Consider the following 17,758-nt stretch of genomic DNA (forward strand, 5'->3'; position numbering starts at 1 on the left):
ATTGTAAACAATTTTACAACACCAAGTTATAGTCCAGCAATTTTATTTTAAATTCACAAGCTTTCGGAGATTTCCTCCTTCCTCAGGCAAATGTTTCAAGAGCTCCTTGAAGCCTACGCATTTATACATATAGAACAATACATGGTGTTTACAGACTGCCCCTGCAACTGCCCGTTGCCAAGGCAATCACCGTGTTCAGACAGAGAGGTGTCACCTGCAGAACCCCCGAATACACATTCAACAAAAAAACAAACGGAAAAAAAAGAGAAAAAAAACAGAGAGAGGCAGAAACATCCGGAAGGCAGAGAGAGCCAGCAAATGATCCATTATATTAAAAACAGATAACATTTGTTCGCTGGTGGGGTAACGTGTAGCGTGACATGAACCCAAGATCCCGGTTGAGGCCGTCCTCATGGGTGCGAAACTTGGCTATCAATTTCTGCTCGATGATTTTGCGTTGTCGTGTGTCTCGAAGGCCGCCTTGGAGTACGCTTACCCGAAGGTCGGTGGATGAATGTCCATGACTGCTGAAGTGTTCCCCGACTGGGAGGGAACCCTCCTGTTTGGCGATTGTTGCGCGGTGTCCGTTCATCCGTTGCAACAATCGCCAAACAGGAGGGTTCCCTCCCAGTCGGGGAACACTTCAGCAGTCATGGACATTCATCCACCGACCTTCGGGTAGGCGGCCTTCGAGACACACGACAACGCAAAATCGTCAAGCAGAAATTGATAGCCAAGTTCCGCACCCATGAGGACGGCCTCAACCGGGATCTTGGGTTCATGTCACGCTACACGTTACCCCACCAGCGAACAAATGTTATCTGTTTTTAATATAATGGGTCATTTGCTGGCTCTCTCTGCCTTCCGGATGTTTCTGCCTCTCTCTGTTTTTTTTCTCTGTTTTTTTTCCCTGTTTGTTTTTTTGTTGAATGTGTATTCGGGGGTTCTGCAGGTGACACCTCTCTGTCTGAACACGGTGATTGCCTTGGCAACGGGCAGTTGCAGGGGCAGTCTGTAAACACCATGTATTGTTCTATATGTATAAATGCGTAGGCTTCAAGGAGCTCTTGAAACATTTGCCTGAGGAAGGAGGAAATCTCCGAAAGCTTGTGAATTTAAAATAAAATTGCTGGACTATAACTTGGTGTTGTAAAATTGTTTACAATTGTCAACCCCAGTCCATCACCGGCATCTCCACATCACGATTTTCAAAAGAGGCGTTGACCCAATTCTAATGGGTGAGTTAACACCTCGACGAAATAGCGGAGATGGGAATTTCAGAAGAATGTGCTAAAGATATTTGTTCGCTATTATCCCACAGATCTTTGTTTATTCCTGGCCAGAGAATGGGTTGCTCTTTCTCACCCTATAGTCATTTTCAAATTTCTATTAGAAACCTTCATTGTGAGTTTATCATCCTGAATCTTACTTTCCTTTTTTTTAAAAAAAATCTTTAAATGGGCAAGAAGTCAGAGAAATGTAATTGTGATCGACGGGCTTATTTTTTTTGCACAGCTGCAGAATTTTCGAACAAGCCACGGTGGTAATTAGTTGCATTTTACATAAAAGAGCCCTTCAAAGAAAGCTAATGAGCATTGGGATTGAATGGGCGATGAGCTGTTTTGCATATCTATAGTTTTTACAGAAGGACAACTTCCGCGGCACCGTGTGCGCAGCCTCCGGGGGGCGGCTCCCAGTTTTACCCCGTGACTTGGTGTGTTTATCATTTGTGCTCCGTGTGTTTCTGTCGCAATGGCTTCGGCTGCTCGACTGAAGGTTGTTTTGCAACATCTGAATTCCGGAGATGTATCCTTTTTTCTCCCCTCCCAATCAACTAAACGCACCTTGGGGTGAATGTCCGCTGGCGGGTTCTCTCGCTCGTCTTTTGTCGTTTGCAAGGCTTTTCCGCTAAGGTTAGGACGGAAGCGTCTCCCCAACTAAAGCGAAAGTATTACCCCCCCCCCCCCCCACCTTGGGTAAGGCCAATATCAACCAGCCTCTCGGAGTCTGGAAAGTGCCGTCTGTGGTCAGCCAAATACCAGGAAGGCCGTATTGGGGAAAGTATTGAAATGGTACCGAGCGATGTGTTGGAATTTAGAAAGAGCGTTATAACTTAAAAAAACACTGCATCACTTTAAGCCTCGTTCCTTCTCAGCTCTTCTAAAAATACAAGTATCATAAATGAGGCGTTTGTGATGTTGCACACAATTGTGATCGAGCTAGAGTGATATGGCTGTGGCTTAGTTGGTAGCACTCGCCTCTAAATCAGAAGTTTGTGGGTTCGAGCCCCACTCCAGAGACTTGAGCACAAAATCTAGACTGACACCACAGTGCAGTACTGAGGGAGTGCTGCCCTGTCGGAGATGCCCTCGTTCTGATGAGATGTTAAATCGAGGTCCCGGCTGCCCTCTCGGGTGGATGGAAAAGATCCCACGGCACTATTTTGAAGAAGACACTGAATCTCCTGGTGTCATGGCCAATATTTATCCCTCAACCAAAATAATTAAAACAGATTATCTGGTCATGATCTCATTGTTCTTTGTGGAACTTTGCAGTGTGCAAATTGACTGCCTCATTTCCTACATTACAACAGTGACTACACATCAAAAGCATTTAATTGGCTGTAAAAAGGTTTGGGACTTTGAGGTTGTGAAAGGCTCTATATAAATGCAAGTTAGCCTTCTTTCTAAAGGGTGGGAACTGAGACTGCAAATCTGCTTACACAAATCAGTTGATTACTTTCTGTTTGCTTCTCACACACATTCCATTTCTGCCTTGTGTCTTTCCCAAACCCACGACCTCTACCACCTAGAAGGACAAGGGCAGCAGGCACATGGGCGCACCACCACCTGCACGTTCCCCTCCAAGTCACACACCATCCCAACTTGGAAATATATCGCTGTTCCTTCATCGTCACTGGGTCAAAATCCTGGAACTCCCTACCTAACAGCATTGTGGGAGAACCTTCAGCACACTGACTGCAGCGGTTCAAGAAGGCAGCTCACCACCACCTTCTCAAGAGCAATTAGGGATGGGCAATAAATGCCGGCCTTGCCAGCGACGCCCACATCCCATGAACGAATAAAAAAAACACCTTTTTCTTCTCACTTCCCACATAGCTTTGGACTCAGACTGTCACCCTCTGATAGTCAAGGAAACGATCACTGAGGGGAGAAATTCAACTTGCGCTGGTTCCTGCCGCAAAATTTCTGCCACAGAGACGTCGGCCTGAGGGCCAGGTGAAATTGGGCCTCAGGCTTCGTTGCCAGTGAACTGGTGAGTCTCGGACACTAGTTGGGCATCCTGATGCAGCTTGCTGGTTGAATGTCCAATTTCTCCCTCCCCCCCCCTCCACCCTCGTCTCCCTGGTTGATGGAAGGAGGTTGAGTCAGAGAGTTCAGGGTGGAAAGCAGCACGGGGCTGGAATTAAGTAATCCTGAGTTACTAGGTCTTTTTCCCCATTGACACAGTAAGGTTAAAAAAAAAACCTCATGATAAAATCATAGATTAATACAGCACAGAAGGAGGCAATTCGGCCAGTCATGCCTGTGCTGGCTGTTTGAAAGAGCTATCCAATTAGTCCCATTCCCTTGCCCTTTCCCAATAGCCCTGCAAATTTTTCCCCTTCAAGTATTTATCCAGTTCCCTTTTGAAAGTTATTATTGAATCTGCTTCCACCACCCTTTCAGGTAGTGCATTCCAGATCATAATAACTCACTGCGTTAAAAAAAAGCATAAAGAATAAATTTGCATCATACACCCAGGAATTAACGTGTTTTATTTGCCTATTTCCATTTTAAAAAATTTTAAAATGTCAAAAAATATGCACTCAACAATCAAAAGTTCATTATGATAGCTTATGTTACTTCCTTTACCTGTGTTTCAGACAGCCTTTCCCACATCTGCAGAAGTCGCAACTCAATCTCATCGTGGAAGACTCCGGTAATAATGGCCCAAATCTTGCTGGAATAATAACGGCGTGTTAAGGATACATGCTGTTATTAATTTGCAAATCGGCCAGCAAATTCAGGGGATTAAGAGAGTTGCAAATCTCCAGAAATTGCTGGCCAATTTACGCCACTCCGCCATTTGCTTCACATAAACCGCATCTTGCCCTGAGCCTTCCCATTATTTTTAAGAACTTGCTGGATTTGCCCATTAATTGCCCATTAAACTTATCACAGAAAGTTAAGGCTGGTAATTAAGAGCGTAAGTAGCCTTTTATCAAGGTGATGATTGTCAATGCAATACCAATCAACCTCTCTGGCCCAGAAAGGGAATAATTTAAAATGTTCAGTCTCATTCCTGCATTTAGTAAATTCTTCTTAGAGATATTAAACATTTTAAATTTAAATCTTTCTTACTTTTCCTTTCTGTCTCTTTTCTCTCTCTTAATCCAATTTTTCTCTCACTTTATTTTTCTTTCTGTACATGATTTGACTCTAATTCACCTCTTTCTCCATCGTTCCTGTTTCTTTCTCAATCCTTAAATCTCAATGGTTAAGGTGATAGACTGTTGGTCCCACCATTCACTAAGGTCCCAGATGCCATGTTGCCCTTGTCACGCCGTTATCAGCTCGCACTTCCAGCAAGTTAGGGCACAAAAAATTTTCGAGCTGAATGGTGCAGAAAAATGTCTGACTAACGATGTATACCACGAGATGACCTGGTCCAGTTAATAACCCTACAAGCCACTTCTGTATCTAATTTACAAGTATACATATTTTTAAGTATTCGAAAAGTGTTAGTGGAGAACACAAGCAAATAATAACATTTTACAGGGAAGTTTGTTAAATATTTTCTTACAAGACTGAATGTAAATATTCCTTTTTCCCACAGCCCCCTCTAAGTTTCCTGTTGCAGCAGTTTTTAGTATCATACAGCACAGAAGGAGGCTATTCGACCCATCGTGCCTGTGCCGACTCTTTGGTAGAGCTATCCAATTAGTCCCACTCCTTACTTACTCTTATCAAAACTGCTCATCCTCTATCAAATCTCCTCTTAACCTCCTTTGCTCTAAGGAGAACAATCCCAGCTTCTCCAGTCTCCCCACATAACCGAAGTCCCCCATCCCTGGTACCATTCTAGTAAATCTCTTCTGCACTTACTAAAAGGTGGTGCCCAGAATTGAACACAGTACTCCAGCTGAGGCATTACCAGTGTTCTATAAAGTCAAAGTTGCTTTATCTTCTTTCATCAGCTGTGGACTTCTGTACATCTGATAACAAAATTGCTTTGTGATTAGTTGATAGAAGATATATCTCTGTGAGATGGGGCAATTTTTTTTACTGTTCTCTAAATTTGGTCTACAATGCACAAGTAGTCTTAACGAGAAGCATTAGATGGCGATCACTGGGGAACTGTGAACATGATTGTTAGCTGAGGGAAGAATTTGGCTTCTTCCTTCAAGTTAGAATTCAACTATTCTTTTCCCCACAGATTTCTCCCATTATCTTTTTTCTGCTGAAGGTGGTGACTTATACTAGGGCGCAGTTCCATGGTGCTGACCATCTTTTGGTACCTTGCCCAAATGGACCATTCTTCATGTGTGAGTCTAGACACTCATTGCTTGTGCTCTATTTGACCACAAGGGCTATTGCAGCTGAGCCTGATACTGTTGTCACTAGTTGATAAATGCCTCATCAATGTAATACTGAGCCACACAGACAAGGGAGGTTCCAGTTCAATCACTAGTCTATGCTGCGTTAACTGATCTCAATTTGGGTGGCAACGAGCTGCTAAAATTGGCTTCTCTGGGCTAAGCAGGTGAAGAATCAGCCAGGATTTCCACTTCTACCATTACAGAATAATAAAAATACCTACATGTAGTAATGTGCAATAGCCCAGGATATTTTATTTTATCACCCAAGTGCTGTATAACTGCATTGTAAGGATGTAAAGTTAGAACAGGATGTGGCTTAGTTGTGATGATCAAATAGCAACTGATACTTGGTGCCTCAGCTCACAACTGTAGGATTGCTACTTGGATAAGGTATAGGAGAGCTGCCAGAATCCCTAGAACTGTACGTGAGTAGGAGCTGCTGCCTTCAGGATTAGTTTGAACCTGGCTATTGCTACAATAAGGTCCCTGAGTCAGTACATCAATGCCTTACTTCACACTCAAACTCTATTTGACAGTTGCATAGTGACATTTGAGCATGGGGGCATGTGGGGGTGTACAGATTAACTGAGCATGGGAAGGAAAGTAAATCAGCTATCAATGAGAGATGGCCTTCAGCAGAAACAGGAAATGCTGAAAACATTCAATAGGTCAGTCGGCATCTGTGGAGAGAACAGATAAGTTAACGTCTCAGGTGCAGAAGTATTATGATGAAGGGCCTCCACCTGAAATGTTAACTTATCTGGTCTCTCCACAGGTGCTGACTGACCTGCTGAGTGTTTACAACATTTTCGGTTTGTTTCAGATTTTCAGAATCTGAATTCAAATGGATCTTGCACAAGTGAGGAATGAAGAGTGTCATGAACTCTTGTCCAAATACTGCCTTCTCCAAAAAGGGTCTTAAACAATATATGCGTTAACTCCCTGACTTTCCCCCTCCTCAAAAAAGAAATCGATTTGATGTAAAAATACAGACTTCACTGTCTTAAAACAATGGAGAGAGTCAAAAGAATTATACTTTTAATATTGGTTTGGCTGTTTCTGTTAATTATTATATTGGAAGAGTGAGTGCTGAAGTTGTCATTGGGGGATTTGGCATAGGCAAGTTATCATGCGCAACAGTATGGGGGAGCTGGATTGAAGTACAAAGTTAAAATGACAATCACTGAAGGACATTGGTTTCAAAGACTGTATTGATGTTAATTCAGTTGCCTTGCACTGTACCTCTCCAGGCAATTTCCCGAATAATGTCATCAATTCTCACTGTTTTAAATAAAATCGTTCTGTTAAAATAAATAACAGAACTGGAAAGAAAAATCCAAAAGGATATTGAAGTTAATTACATTTCTTCCTAGCTGTTTTATTAAAAGGATATATGCTAATAGGCTATCATTAAAAAAAGAAAACTTACAAAATTTTAATGTGTAGTAGCCCAACATATGTTAATATTAGTCGTTATTTTATTGTATAGCTGCAATGTAAGGATAAGGTTGGCCAAAAACCAGTAGTTTCTTTATATGCAAAGGCTGATGAGGGCTGCAAAGTGTTTTATACACATGTACAAAATGTCTTCCACTTTGTTAGAAAGGTGTAAAAGGTCTAGTATCATTTATTTCTGTTTAATAATTTTAATCTGCATGGTTTGCAAAATATGAAGAAAGTGTGATTCTGTTTTGATGTGTTACATGTCGGGACTGTGATATAAATTATATCTTCAGTAATGTAGCAACCCAAAGAAAACAATGTAAGCTTGACAGGAACCGATTGAAATCTTCAGGTGTAAGCCTTGTGGTGTCCCAGTTCTGCTGTATTGTACTCTGTTTTCTAGCGCAATCTTGTTTAAGCTGCTGTTGCTGGTGAAAAATCATCAGACTGTAAAAGAATGTTCTGTTTGCTGCTGAGTTTTGACCTAATTATGTATCAAGGAAAAAAAATGATTTAAGAATTTTTACAGGATGTGCCAAGCAGCTTAATTAGGTGCCCATGCTGACTGGGAGGAGGGGGAACTAAAGATAAATCAGAGTTCCCAGCAACCTGTTAAGTGAACAGGTCGAGGTGTTAAACTGATTTTTGGGGATGAAATTCCTGCTGTTGATAACCTTACTGATAAAGTTGACTTTTTCACCAAATTTGTCAACGAAAGGAATTTCACCCACTTTTTTCGATGGAATCCTGAGGGGAGAGGTGTATTCTCATTCCTCTTTCCCTCTGAGCGTTTTGAAATTGTATCCTTCCCGTGAGTAAAATTAGAACTTATCACATTGCTGCAGTATTAGGACTCTTGCATTTGCATCATTCAACTAGCACCCCTAAAAAATGGCTTGATCATCCCAGAGTAGCTACAGAATAGTATGTCCAATATCACATAATAGGCACTAACATAAAACATTGTTGTTTTTGTGTGAATTTTGTATTCTAAATGTAAATTGCATTCAGTCTTGTTATTTGAAATTATCTTTATACCTAGCTACACTTTGGAAAACGGACTTCTCATCCCTGAGCAGAGGCAGTTTTATGAGGAAAATGGATTCCTTCATATTAAGAACCTGGTTTCTGCTGAAAATCTTGACCTCTTTAGGTAAGTTGTTAGGTGTTAAAGAAAGAAAGAAGAAACTTGCATGTATATAGCATCTTATCACATCCTCAGGACATCCCAAAGCATTTCACATTCAATTATTTCAGTATTACAACAGTAAGAGGGCAGTCAGCGAAGAGGTAAAAACCATTAAGGTGCAAGCAGACTCAAAACTGAGGATGAGCATAAAACAGTAAATATTCTGAACGATTACTTCCTCCAAGTATTCACAAAGGGAGACATGAGGAACATACCCTCCCTAAACAAAGGTAACTGAAGTAAGATGAATGACTTCGATATAAATGAGTTGGAAAGCTTAGAAAGACTAAAAGGGCTGAAAAAAATCACTTGGGAGTGATGGTTGATCGCTGAGCAAAACTAGGAAGGAGATTTGTGAGGTAGTGGCAATCGTTATGAGAAAGTCAGTGGACACTGGGGAGGTACCAGTAGATTGGAACCAGGTTAATGTGGAGCCCATTTTCAAAAAGGGGGCACAAAACAGACACAGGTAACCATAAACCCATTAGTCTTTGTTCCATTCCATTTAAAATAATGGATTTGATTATCAGGAGTAAATTGGAAGACTAACAATGATCTAGTAGTTATTATTATGGTGCATATACTGAATAAATGTAAATTTTACACTTAGAAATGTTAAATGTTTGTCTTTTGTTATAGAGATGAGTTTGAGAGGATCTGCCGGAGGGAAGTTATAGTTCCAGGATTAATGGTGATGAGAGATATAGCCATTATTAAAGCTGAATTTGTTCAAGATCAGAAAGCTGTTTCTAAGATCCAAGATTTTCAAGACAATGAAATACTGTTTAAATACTGCTGCTTGCCGGAGGTGAGAGACAAGGAAAAAAGGCTAAAGATAAAGAATATATTTAATACATGTAAATGAAAGGGACCTGAGAAGATATTTATATTCAGAAGGAAATGTTACTGTAAGATTAAGTGCTTGTAAGGTTTTCTCTTAAATTAAAAAAATTCTCTTAGCAGAAACCATAAGTTTTATTTAATTAATAATCTGAAACGTTTACATAGAATCATAGAAATTTCAGTACAGAAGGCTGCCATTCAACCCATTAAACTTGTGCCAATAGTAGCTCCACATCAGAGCAATCCAATCTAACCTATTTCACTGCTCTTTCCCCATACCCTTTAATATTTTTCTTCTTCAAATGCTTATCTAATCCTTAATTTACCAATGGAATCTCTTCACAGCCAATTCATTGGTAGAAAATATAATCTGTATAATATGTCTTTAGATGCAGTTCCTTCTTAACTTAATATGGATGTGCTTTTAGATCTTGAAATACGTGAAGTGCTTTACTGGCCCTAACATCATGGCAATGCACACCATGCTGATCAACAAGCCCCCAGATGCAGGTAAGGGAAGCAAAGGTGTGCTAAAAGCGTATTTAAACCTGGCACAGTGACATCTTTAACAGTCAGGTAAGACTGACAGTTTTCTTCAGCAAATATATCATTTGCTGTTCCAGTTTCATAAGCAGAGAATAGTCCAACCGCAAGTCTTTGAGATGTTGAACTGGATAAGGGATATTCCTTTACTTAGTAATCTTTTCTCCCCCCTGTAGAATTATTTTCTATTTTCTGAGAGCCCCTGGAAGCCAATTTCAACATTGTTATTGTGAACTATAACTTTGTAAGTAATTATTAAAATGGGAGATTCTCACATTTTCCCCATATTTAGTAGGTCTTGGTAGTAATGTGAGGTTGTGGTAAGCTCAAGGCGTATTCTGGGATGCACAGAATCTGTATTAATAACTCGCCGGAGTAGGACAGGGATAATAAATTATGTCAATAATATAAAAGTGGTATCCGTATGTGTATGCTTTCAGGAAAGAAGACATCCCGTCATCCTTTGCACCAGGATCTGCACTATTTCCCATTTAGGCCTGCAGACCAGATTGTGTGTGCCTGGACTGCCATGGAGAGAGTGGACCGCAACAATGGATGCCTTATTGTGCTGCCAGGGACACATAAGGGCAGATTGAAGCAGCATGACTACCCTGAGTGGAAGGTACGTACTACGTTACAATGCTGTCCATGCGAAAATCTTTTTAAGAAAAAAGCGGCTAATACTATTGCAGACACGTGAAGAAAAACACATTGGGTAGAAAGTTGAAGGGAGAGGGTTCATGGTCCAGGAAGTCCAGAGAGAGGAGGGGGGGAAAACAAATGAAATAACCTGACAAAAATGTATTGAGACCAGGCACCTCATCACTGCATGCACTAATAGAAATGCCTGTCTCATCTCTATTAGTGATGAGACAGGCATTGACCATGATATCTAATAATAACACAGTCCTGTTATTGCATAATAAAAGTGCACATAAAATACATCAAAACATTACACTTTGTTACAAGCTCCTTCATTTTTTTTTGCCTTAATTGATCCTTGTTTTTTTAAAAATTTGACTTGTGTTGGCCCAGTGCCTTCATTCTTAAAATACCATATTCCAGTAGATATGGAAAATGTCATGTATGGAATGCTTATGCTTCAGCAGTAACAGTCTGCTGCTGTGGTATGGACGGTTAAAATGGTAGATGAAAACTGTTTGAAACCTCATGTGCCCAGAAGGTACTAAGAAATAATGGAAAAAAGTTTCAATACAGGCAACAAAAGAATCTTGTTAAGGTTAGTCGAATAACAAAAAACATAGCAAGCATCAAGGCCAGTCAAGTTATATAAAATTACATAGAATGTACAGCACAGAAGCAGGCCATTCGGTCCAAAAGGTCCATGCCAGTGTTTATGCTCCACACGAGCCTCCGCCCATCCTTCTTCATCTAACCCCATCAACATATCCTATTCCTCTCTCCCTCGTGTTTATCTAGCTTCCCCTTAGATGCATCTATGCTAGTCGCCTCAACTACTTGTGGTAGTGAGTTCCACATTCTAACCGCTCTCTGGGTAAAGAAGTTCCTCTTGAATTCCCTATTGGATTTATTAGTGACTATCTTATATTTATGGCCCTTGGTTCTGGTCTCCCCCCAAGTAGAAACATTTTCTCTACGTCTACCCTGTCAAACCCTTTCATAATCTTTCGTAATCTTGAAGATCTCTATCAGGTCACCCCTCAGTCTTCTCTTTTCTAGAGAAAAGAGCCCCAGCTTGCTCAATCTTTCCTGATAGGTATAGCCTCTCAGTTCTGGTATCATCCTAGTAAATCTTTTTTGCATCTTCTCCAGGTTAATGAAAGTATACACTTTTTTATTCATTCATGGGATGTGGGTGTCGCTGGCAAGGCTGGCATTTATTGCCCATCCCTAATTGCCCTTGAGAAGGTGGTGGTGAGCTGCCTTCTTGAACTGCTGCAGTCCATGTGGTTAACGTTCTCCCACAGTGCTGTTAGGCAGGGAGTTCCAGGATTTTGGCCCAGCCACGATGAAGGAATGGCGATATATTTCCAAGTCAGGATGGTGTGTGACTTGGAGGGGAACGTGCAGATGATGGTGTTCCCATGCGCTGCTGCCCTTGACCTTCTAGGTGGTAGAGGTCGCGGGTTTGCGAGGTGCTGTGGAAGAAGCCTTGGCGAGTTGCTGCAGTGCATCTTTTAGATGGTACACACTGCAGCCATGGTGCGCCAATGGTGGAGGGAGTGAATGTTTAAGGTGATGGATGGGGTGCCAATCAAGCGGGCTGCTTTTTCCTGGTGGTGTCGAGCTTCCTGAGTGTTGTTGGAGCTGCACTCATCCAGGCAAGTGGAGAGTATTCCATCACACTCCTGATTTGTGCCTTGTAGAAGGTGGAAAGGCTTTGGGGAGTCAGGAGGTGGGTCACTCGCCGCAGAATAGCCAGCCTCTGACCTGCTCTTGTAGCCACAGTATTTATGTGGCTGGTCCAGTTAAGTTTCTGGTCAATGGTGACCCCCAGGATGTTGATGGTGGGGGATTTGGCGATGGTAATGCCAGTGAATGTCTTTTGGTTGTAACAACCTTATTTAAATTCAGTGGGCACAAAGTATTTTGGTACTCTCACTCAGAAAGACCACCAGAATGCTGGTGATGGGAAATGGGTTTACTTTGCGCCTCTCCTCTACTGTATCTGATCTGGGAGTGCTTGATGTGAATGATAAGGTACAAGAAGTGGATTAAATGTACTGGTCCCTCAGCTTTGATGCCTCTCATCTTCGTGTACTTGTCTTTGTAAACATCGGTACAAAAATCACGTATGAAAGTAAAAGCATAGTTCTTTGAGGATTATACAGCGTATTAATATTTCAATTGAATCTTGGGCTAAAGAAACTAATACAGATTTGATAACTCAGAAAACAGAAGCTAAATTTGCACCACAGCACTTGATTACCTCTGTAATAGATGTTTTAATTTCTAAAGTCTCAAAATCTTTGCTCATGGTAACAAGGTTCTCAGAGAATTGTTTGAATAATAATAATAATAATAATGTGCATTGGCTGATAATGAGCATAATGCCAAATCGAAAATATAGGCAGAGCTTTGATAGGCTGTTGGACTCTTCACATCGTGGTCTTAACTGCCATTCACACATTAATTTCTCCAAGAATATATGTTCCCAGTTTCAGCTGAGATATCTGGAGGAGCAAGTGAAAAACTGTTTAGGGTGAGGGATTCTTTCCTCTGCTTATGCTTTCCTCCTCGGATCTGGAAGTCCAGCCAATAGGGACCTCCCTAGATGTTGTCAGTACAGCTTTTTAGTTTGTCTACCAGGAGGAAGGAGGTATATTTTGAGCAATGTGGGAAGGACTCTACCATATAGCGACGGCCTGAGTACACATAATGTGAGACTGACTTTGGAAGGTTGCAGCTTGTCGGGTACTCAAAAAGGATGCAGCATTTCAGCTGCCTACCCCAATTGTATAATAGAATAGTTTCTGTCCAATGATCCTTTCTCCACAATTGGCTTCACTTAGTTAGAGTTTTCCCACCTCCAGATAACACACTGCTTTGGTTGTCCTTTGACAGAACTGTCTAAAGAAGACTAAGTGGTATGCCATTATTAAACACGATTCTACTTAATTTTAGATCGTATCATTAGTTACGTAATTAAATCCTATTTGCTAATTATATTTTTAAGTAAAATGATAATTTTGTATTCTACATTAACCTGTTAAAATTAATCTTATACTTGTTATTTTGGTGTGAGAATGATATCCTAATAAAGGTATAATGGTTCTACAACTGTCAAAAATTATTGTTGCTAGTAATTGCTTTTGCTTCAATTTACATTTTCAACAAAAAAGTGTCTTATTATATAACTTATAAATAACCTAAATTGTGACTCTTCTCATTTCATATAGTCCTAGCTGAAGATAATTGGTTTTTGTTACCCATGAATGTAATATGCTGTTTCCCCTTCCACTGTATCTTCAGGATGGTGTCAATATGATGTATCATGGCGTGCGTGATTATGACCCCAATCATCCCAAGGTTCATCTTGTAATGGAGAAGGGTGACACAGTATTCTTCCACCCTCTGCTCATCCATGGATCAGGAACGAACCGGACTCAGGGCTTCCGAAAGGTAAGGGATCACTTGTGATGAGAGACATAGATCAGATCTAGTACATACTTTATGTAGCAGATCAAAAGAAAATGAAATCAGCTAACTCCACAAATTGAACCTCGAACCTTCCTGATCTATATGGCTGAATGCCATACACTCAAATACATTTATCAATAGAGCCATTGGCCTAATATTTCTTCTGCCATTTCTGATTATCTAAATTGTTTGATGTTTATATACAAGAAATTCTGGCTTACAAGTCAGGAGTCTTCTATGTTATGTTCAGGGCCAGTGGTTTACAGGGACTGAATAAGTCATATTCCGTTTTTATTATATGGAATCCAGGAATTTTTGTTAGTGTTTTGGGGATCTCACTCTGCGACTCCATCTATGAAAACTGAAGACCATTTTTTACTGGAGTTACTGCATTCTGTGTTTGCGCTTTCCTGATAGGAAAGAGGTAATAACAGATGGAAGGTTACATGAAGCACTATTATGCACCTTCAAGCAGCTGGTAACAGAGGGACATCATCTGATGCCTGGAGGTTGTCTGCTTATCCTTTATTGCCAGAGAATGGGGAGTGATTCAGGAAGACTTAAATAATAAAATAACAGATAAGTGTATGATGGAAATACAATTTGCTGCTTGGTTTCAAACACAATTTCTAGTCGTTAGCAGCTCACTACTAGTGAACTGTGCACCTTCCAGTGTAATATCCTAGTATTGTTGTCCTCATGATTACCTTTATTTTTTTTACTGCACACTTACTGTATTCTGTGTTTGCATTCCTAATTTTTAGGCAATCTCATGCCATTATGCAAGTTCTGACTGTTACTTCATTGGTGTAAAGGGTACCATCCAGGAAAGTATTGAGAAAGAGATTGTTGAGATGGGACGCAAAAAGTATGACTTGGACAAAGACGTAACTTTGGCGGTAGGTTTTAAAAAAATGTATTTTGTCAAACTGACATATTGGGGTAGAGTTTCCACTTTGGGCGCAATTAGGAAATTGGGCCTGAAATTGCTGGTCAGGTTACAGTTCAAGTTTCTGCTAAAATGCATTTGCATAATCACAAACGTAAAATCTTGCATGAACCAGCGCAATCAGGCAGCGTAATAGAATGTAATTGTTTCTTTTTTTTTTCTTTTTGCATTAAAAAAATATTCATTGATGTATTTAAGAGTGGTAACCTGGTGCGGTTTTATTAATACAGCTGAAAATGGCTTAATCGCAAAAAATAAGCATTTTTAATAAGTGTTTAGACCTCCATCTGTGAGTAACCTGATTTTAAATAATTGAAAATTACTTTAAAAAAACTATAGCGAACCATTGGAGTACACTAGTCAGTTTCTTAGTAAATTAAATATTTTTTGATATGTAAAAACTTTTAAAACGTGCCTGTGCGCCTAAGAAAATTAGCACAATTTGAACAGCCTTTCCAAACCAGTACAATCGGCGGAAACGTGCCATGTCGACTGGGGGGGGGGCGTGGCCAGTTTTGTGGGTGGGGCCTGATCTGGGTGAATTAAATCCTAAACCAGCGTAAAAGATCGCGGAAAACCCTAATGTAAGTGGTTTTGAGCGTAACTTACTTACGTTTAAAATTCACCAATCTTTTGTGCTGGAATTTGGGCGCAAAACTAGCGGAAACTCTCCCTCACAATCTTACAATCGAAAACAGTCGCTACCAGTTTAAGCTGTTCTACTGTATTTTCCCCAATGTTAACTGCTTGAGTCCACTATTGGACTTCTGAAATCTTGGGCTCCCACTTCCAGAATTATAGCTGAATAAACCTGAAACCAAACAATGGTTTATTTGTACAATGAGATTGCGAAGCATATGTTTTCTGTTCTCATCGCCTTTTCCTTAATTTCCAAATGTTGAAGCTCTTGATATGGGTTCACTCTTGCAGTTCCTTGCCATGTGACTCTCAGGATCTCAGCCGTAACATTGGAGGTGCTGAGAAGACCGTAGGCTTCTCCAAAGAAAGGAGGGGCGAATCAGAGGTCAAGACACCTGTCTGACTTTACTCATGCCCTAGTGGCTGATTACAGAGCAGTATTAGCAGAGGCTGGAGACCAGGTTGCCTATCTGCCCTTTTTAGCCAGAAGTAGTACACCCCATTGACTGAAGGAGAGGGAGGGAGAGAAACAGATATAAAGAAATGTAAAATAAAATTAAAGAATGAGTATCCAAACTTGTGTAAAAAAGATTCCTCTCCCCACCCCTTTAAACCTGGTGCATAAAGATTGTGGCATCAACAACAATTCCTAGTGCACCAACCTGTCTCACAGTCAGATCAGAAAGGAACCAATGCTAATATTTCTGTGGTTTTATCTTTCCAGGATATTTGGAGTTTCAAAGGAAGGCTTGTACAAGGAGAGAGAACCAATATGTAGAGTTGTTCCTGGAGCTGGCTCTGAGTAACCACTAGAGGATGCTGTGGGTTTGCATTATTCATCACCGCAATTGATTCTTTAATTATTTGCGTTTATAAACGATAATCTCACTATGTTCAGTGTAATTTAATACGTGTTATATGTTTCAGAATGAACTTTAATTTAAGAGCTTACATCACTACGTGTGTTAATCCTTAGCGTGGTGTAAGTTCTAAGCAAAGCAGTACTGTGATATAGTACAAGAAATATTTCCATTTAAAATGTCTGTGTCTCAACCAGTTAGATGTTGACTGTCACCAGTTCTAATTTCTTTTGCGCTGTTGGTGTTTGATTTTAATTTGTATTATGTTTAAAATGTTCTATTCTGTACTAATTTACATTGAATGTTGCTAATATAAAATTAAATTTATTTAAATTCAGACATGTCTTACAGTGTACTGCTCAGTCCATTGGCGAAAGACAGTTTTGCAAATATATAGAATTATTTTTTAACCAAATATTTTGACCATAGTGCCCCACTGGCTCTGTTGGTAAACACACCGCCCAGTGTGGATCAGGGAGATCCTAAGTTTGGTCAGTGCTGAGTTACATGACCTCAGCCAGTGTGATGACAGAAGCTATATCACTAACTTCCATGCACCTGGGTCAGAGAGGAGAAAAATCATCCAGAGTTTCCACTCCTGATCAATATTCAATGAATCCTGCTGGAAAGTTTCAGAAATTGCCCGTTCCTGCCTGAATGGTAAGTGAAGACATTTGCTGCTGCCTATCTATCTAAAATTCCTTGATACACACAAATAGAAATTGGGTGAGGTCAGGGTCAGTCTTTGCTGTCATACCCTTATTCACGGTATAGGCTTATGTATGAGGAAGGGCCAATAGGGCAAAATACTAAGCACAACTTATCTCCTTAGATCACTTCACCAGCAAGAAAACCCCAGAGATTCATTTAGCATCATATTTGCTTCCATGTCAGAAGTTCACACAGAAGGTTAACAAGTGACTTGGGAATGACATCTTGGCTGCTAGGTAGTAGAGGAGGAATGGGCAAAACTGTGAAATGGAGTCAGGGGAGTAGGAGGTGAGTCTCATGGGCATGATGCACTCAGTGAGTGGAGATGGGAGCTACATGGGTTCAAGGCCAACATAGAAACATAGAAAATAGGAGCAAGAGTAGGCCATTCGGCCCTGCTCCGCCATTCAAAATCATCATGGCTGATCGTCTAACTCAGTACCCTGTTCCCGCTTTTTCCCCATATCCCTTGATCCCTTTAGCATTAACAAATATATTTATCTCCTTCTTGAATACATCTAATGACTTGGCCTCCACTGCCTTCTGTGGTAGAGAATTCCACAGGTTCACCACCCTCTCAGTGAAGAAATTTCTCCTCATCTCGGTTCTAAATGGCATAACCCGTATCCTGAGACTGTGACCCCTGGTTCTGGACTTCCCAGCCATCGGGAACATCCTCCCTGCATCTAGTCTGTCTAGTCCTGTTAGAATTTTATATGTTTCGATGAGATCACCTCTCATTCTTCTAAACTCTAGTGAATATTGGCCTAGTCGACCCAATCTCTCCTCATACATCAGTCCTGCCATCCCAGGAATCAGTCTGGTAAAGCTTTGTTGCACTCCCTCCATGGCAAGGA

At 40.6% G+C, this 17,758-nt stretch overlaps 1 protein-coding gene across 2 annotated transcripts; it reads left to right on the top strand.

Moving 5' to 3' along the window:
- The first annotated feature begins 1,700 nt into the window (after positions 1-1,700).
- Positions 1,701-16,527, top strand: phyh (phytanoyl-CoA 2-hydroxylase). Of its 2 annotated transcripts, XM_068005062.1 has the most exons (9): positions 1,701-1,806; positions 3,887-3,942; positions 8,088-8,198; positions 8,874-9,042; positions 9,506-9,587; positions 10,061-10,242; positions 13,575-13,724; positions 14,507-14,641; positions 16,055-16,527. In XM_068005062.1, exons 1-9 carry the CDS (start codon positions 1,753-1,755, stop codon positions 16,106-16,108), a joined length of 993 nt encoding a protein of 330 aa, XP_067861163.1. In that variant the 5' UTR covers positions 1,701-1,752; the 3' UTR covers positions 16,109-16,527. The 2 variants fall into 2 exon arrangements, with proteins under 2 accessions (XP_067861163.1, XP_067861164.1); XM_068005063.1 differs by lacking the exons at positions 1,701-1,806; positions 3,887-3,942 and adding an exon at positions 1,892-1,913.
- The last annotated feature ends 1,231 nt before the right edge of the window (positions 16,528-17,758 follow it).

Source organism: Heptranchias perlo, chromosome 24 (assembly GCF_035084215.1).
Source record: "Heptranchias perlo isolate sHepPer1 chromosome 24, sHepPer1.hap1, whole genome shotgun sequence".
Taxonomy (NCBI): domain Eukaryota; kingdom Metazoa; phylum Chordata; class Chondrichthyes; order Hexanchiformes; family Hexanchidae; genus Heptranchias; species Heptranchias perlo.

Coding starts and splice junctions, on each gene's coding strand:
- phyh (XM_068005062.1), top strand. CDS start 1,753: ATGGCTTCGGCTGCTCGACTGAAGGTTGTTTTGCAACATCTGAATTCC. Junction 1,807..3,886: donor AACATCTGAATTCCGGAGAT/GTATCCTTTTTT, acceptor CCTGTGTTTCAG/ACAGCCTTTCCCACATCTGC. Junction 3,943..8,087: donor TCTCATCGTGGAAGACTCCG/GTAATAATGGCC, acceptor CTTTATACCTAG/CTACACTTTGGAAAACGGAC.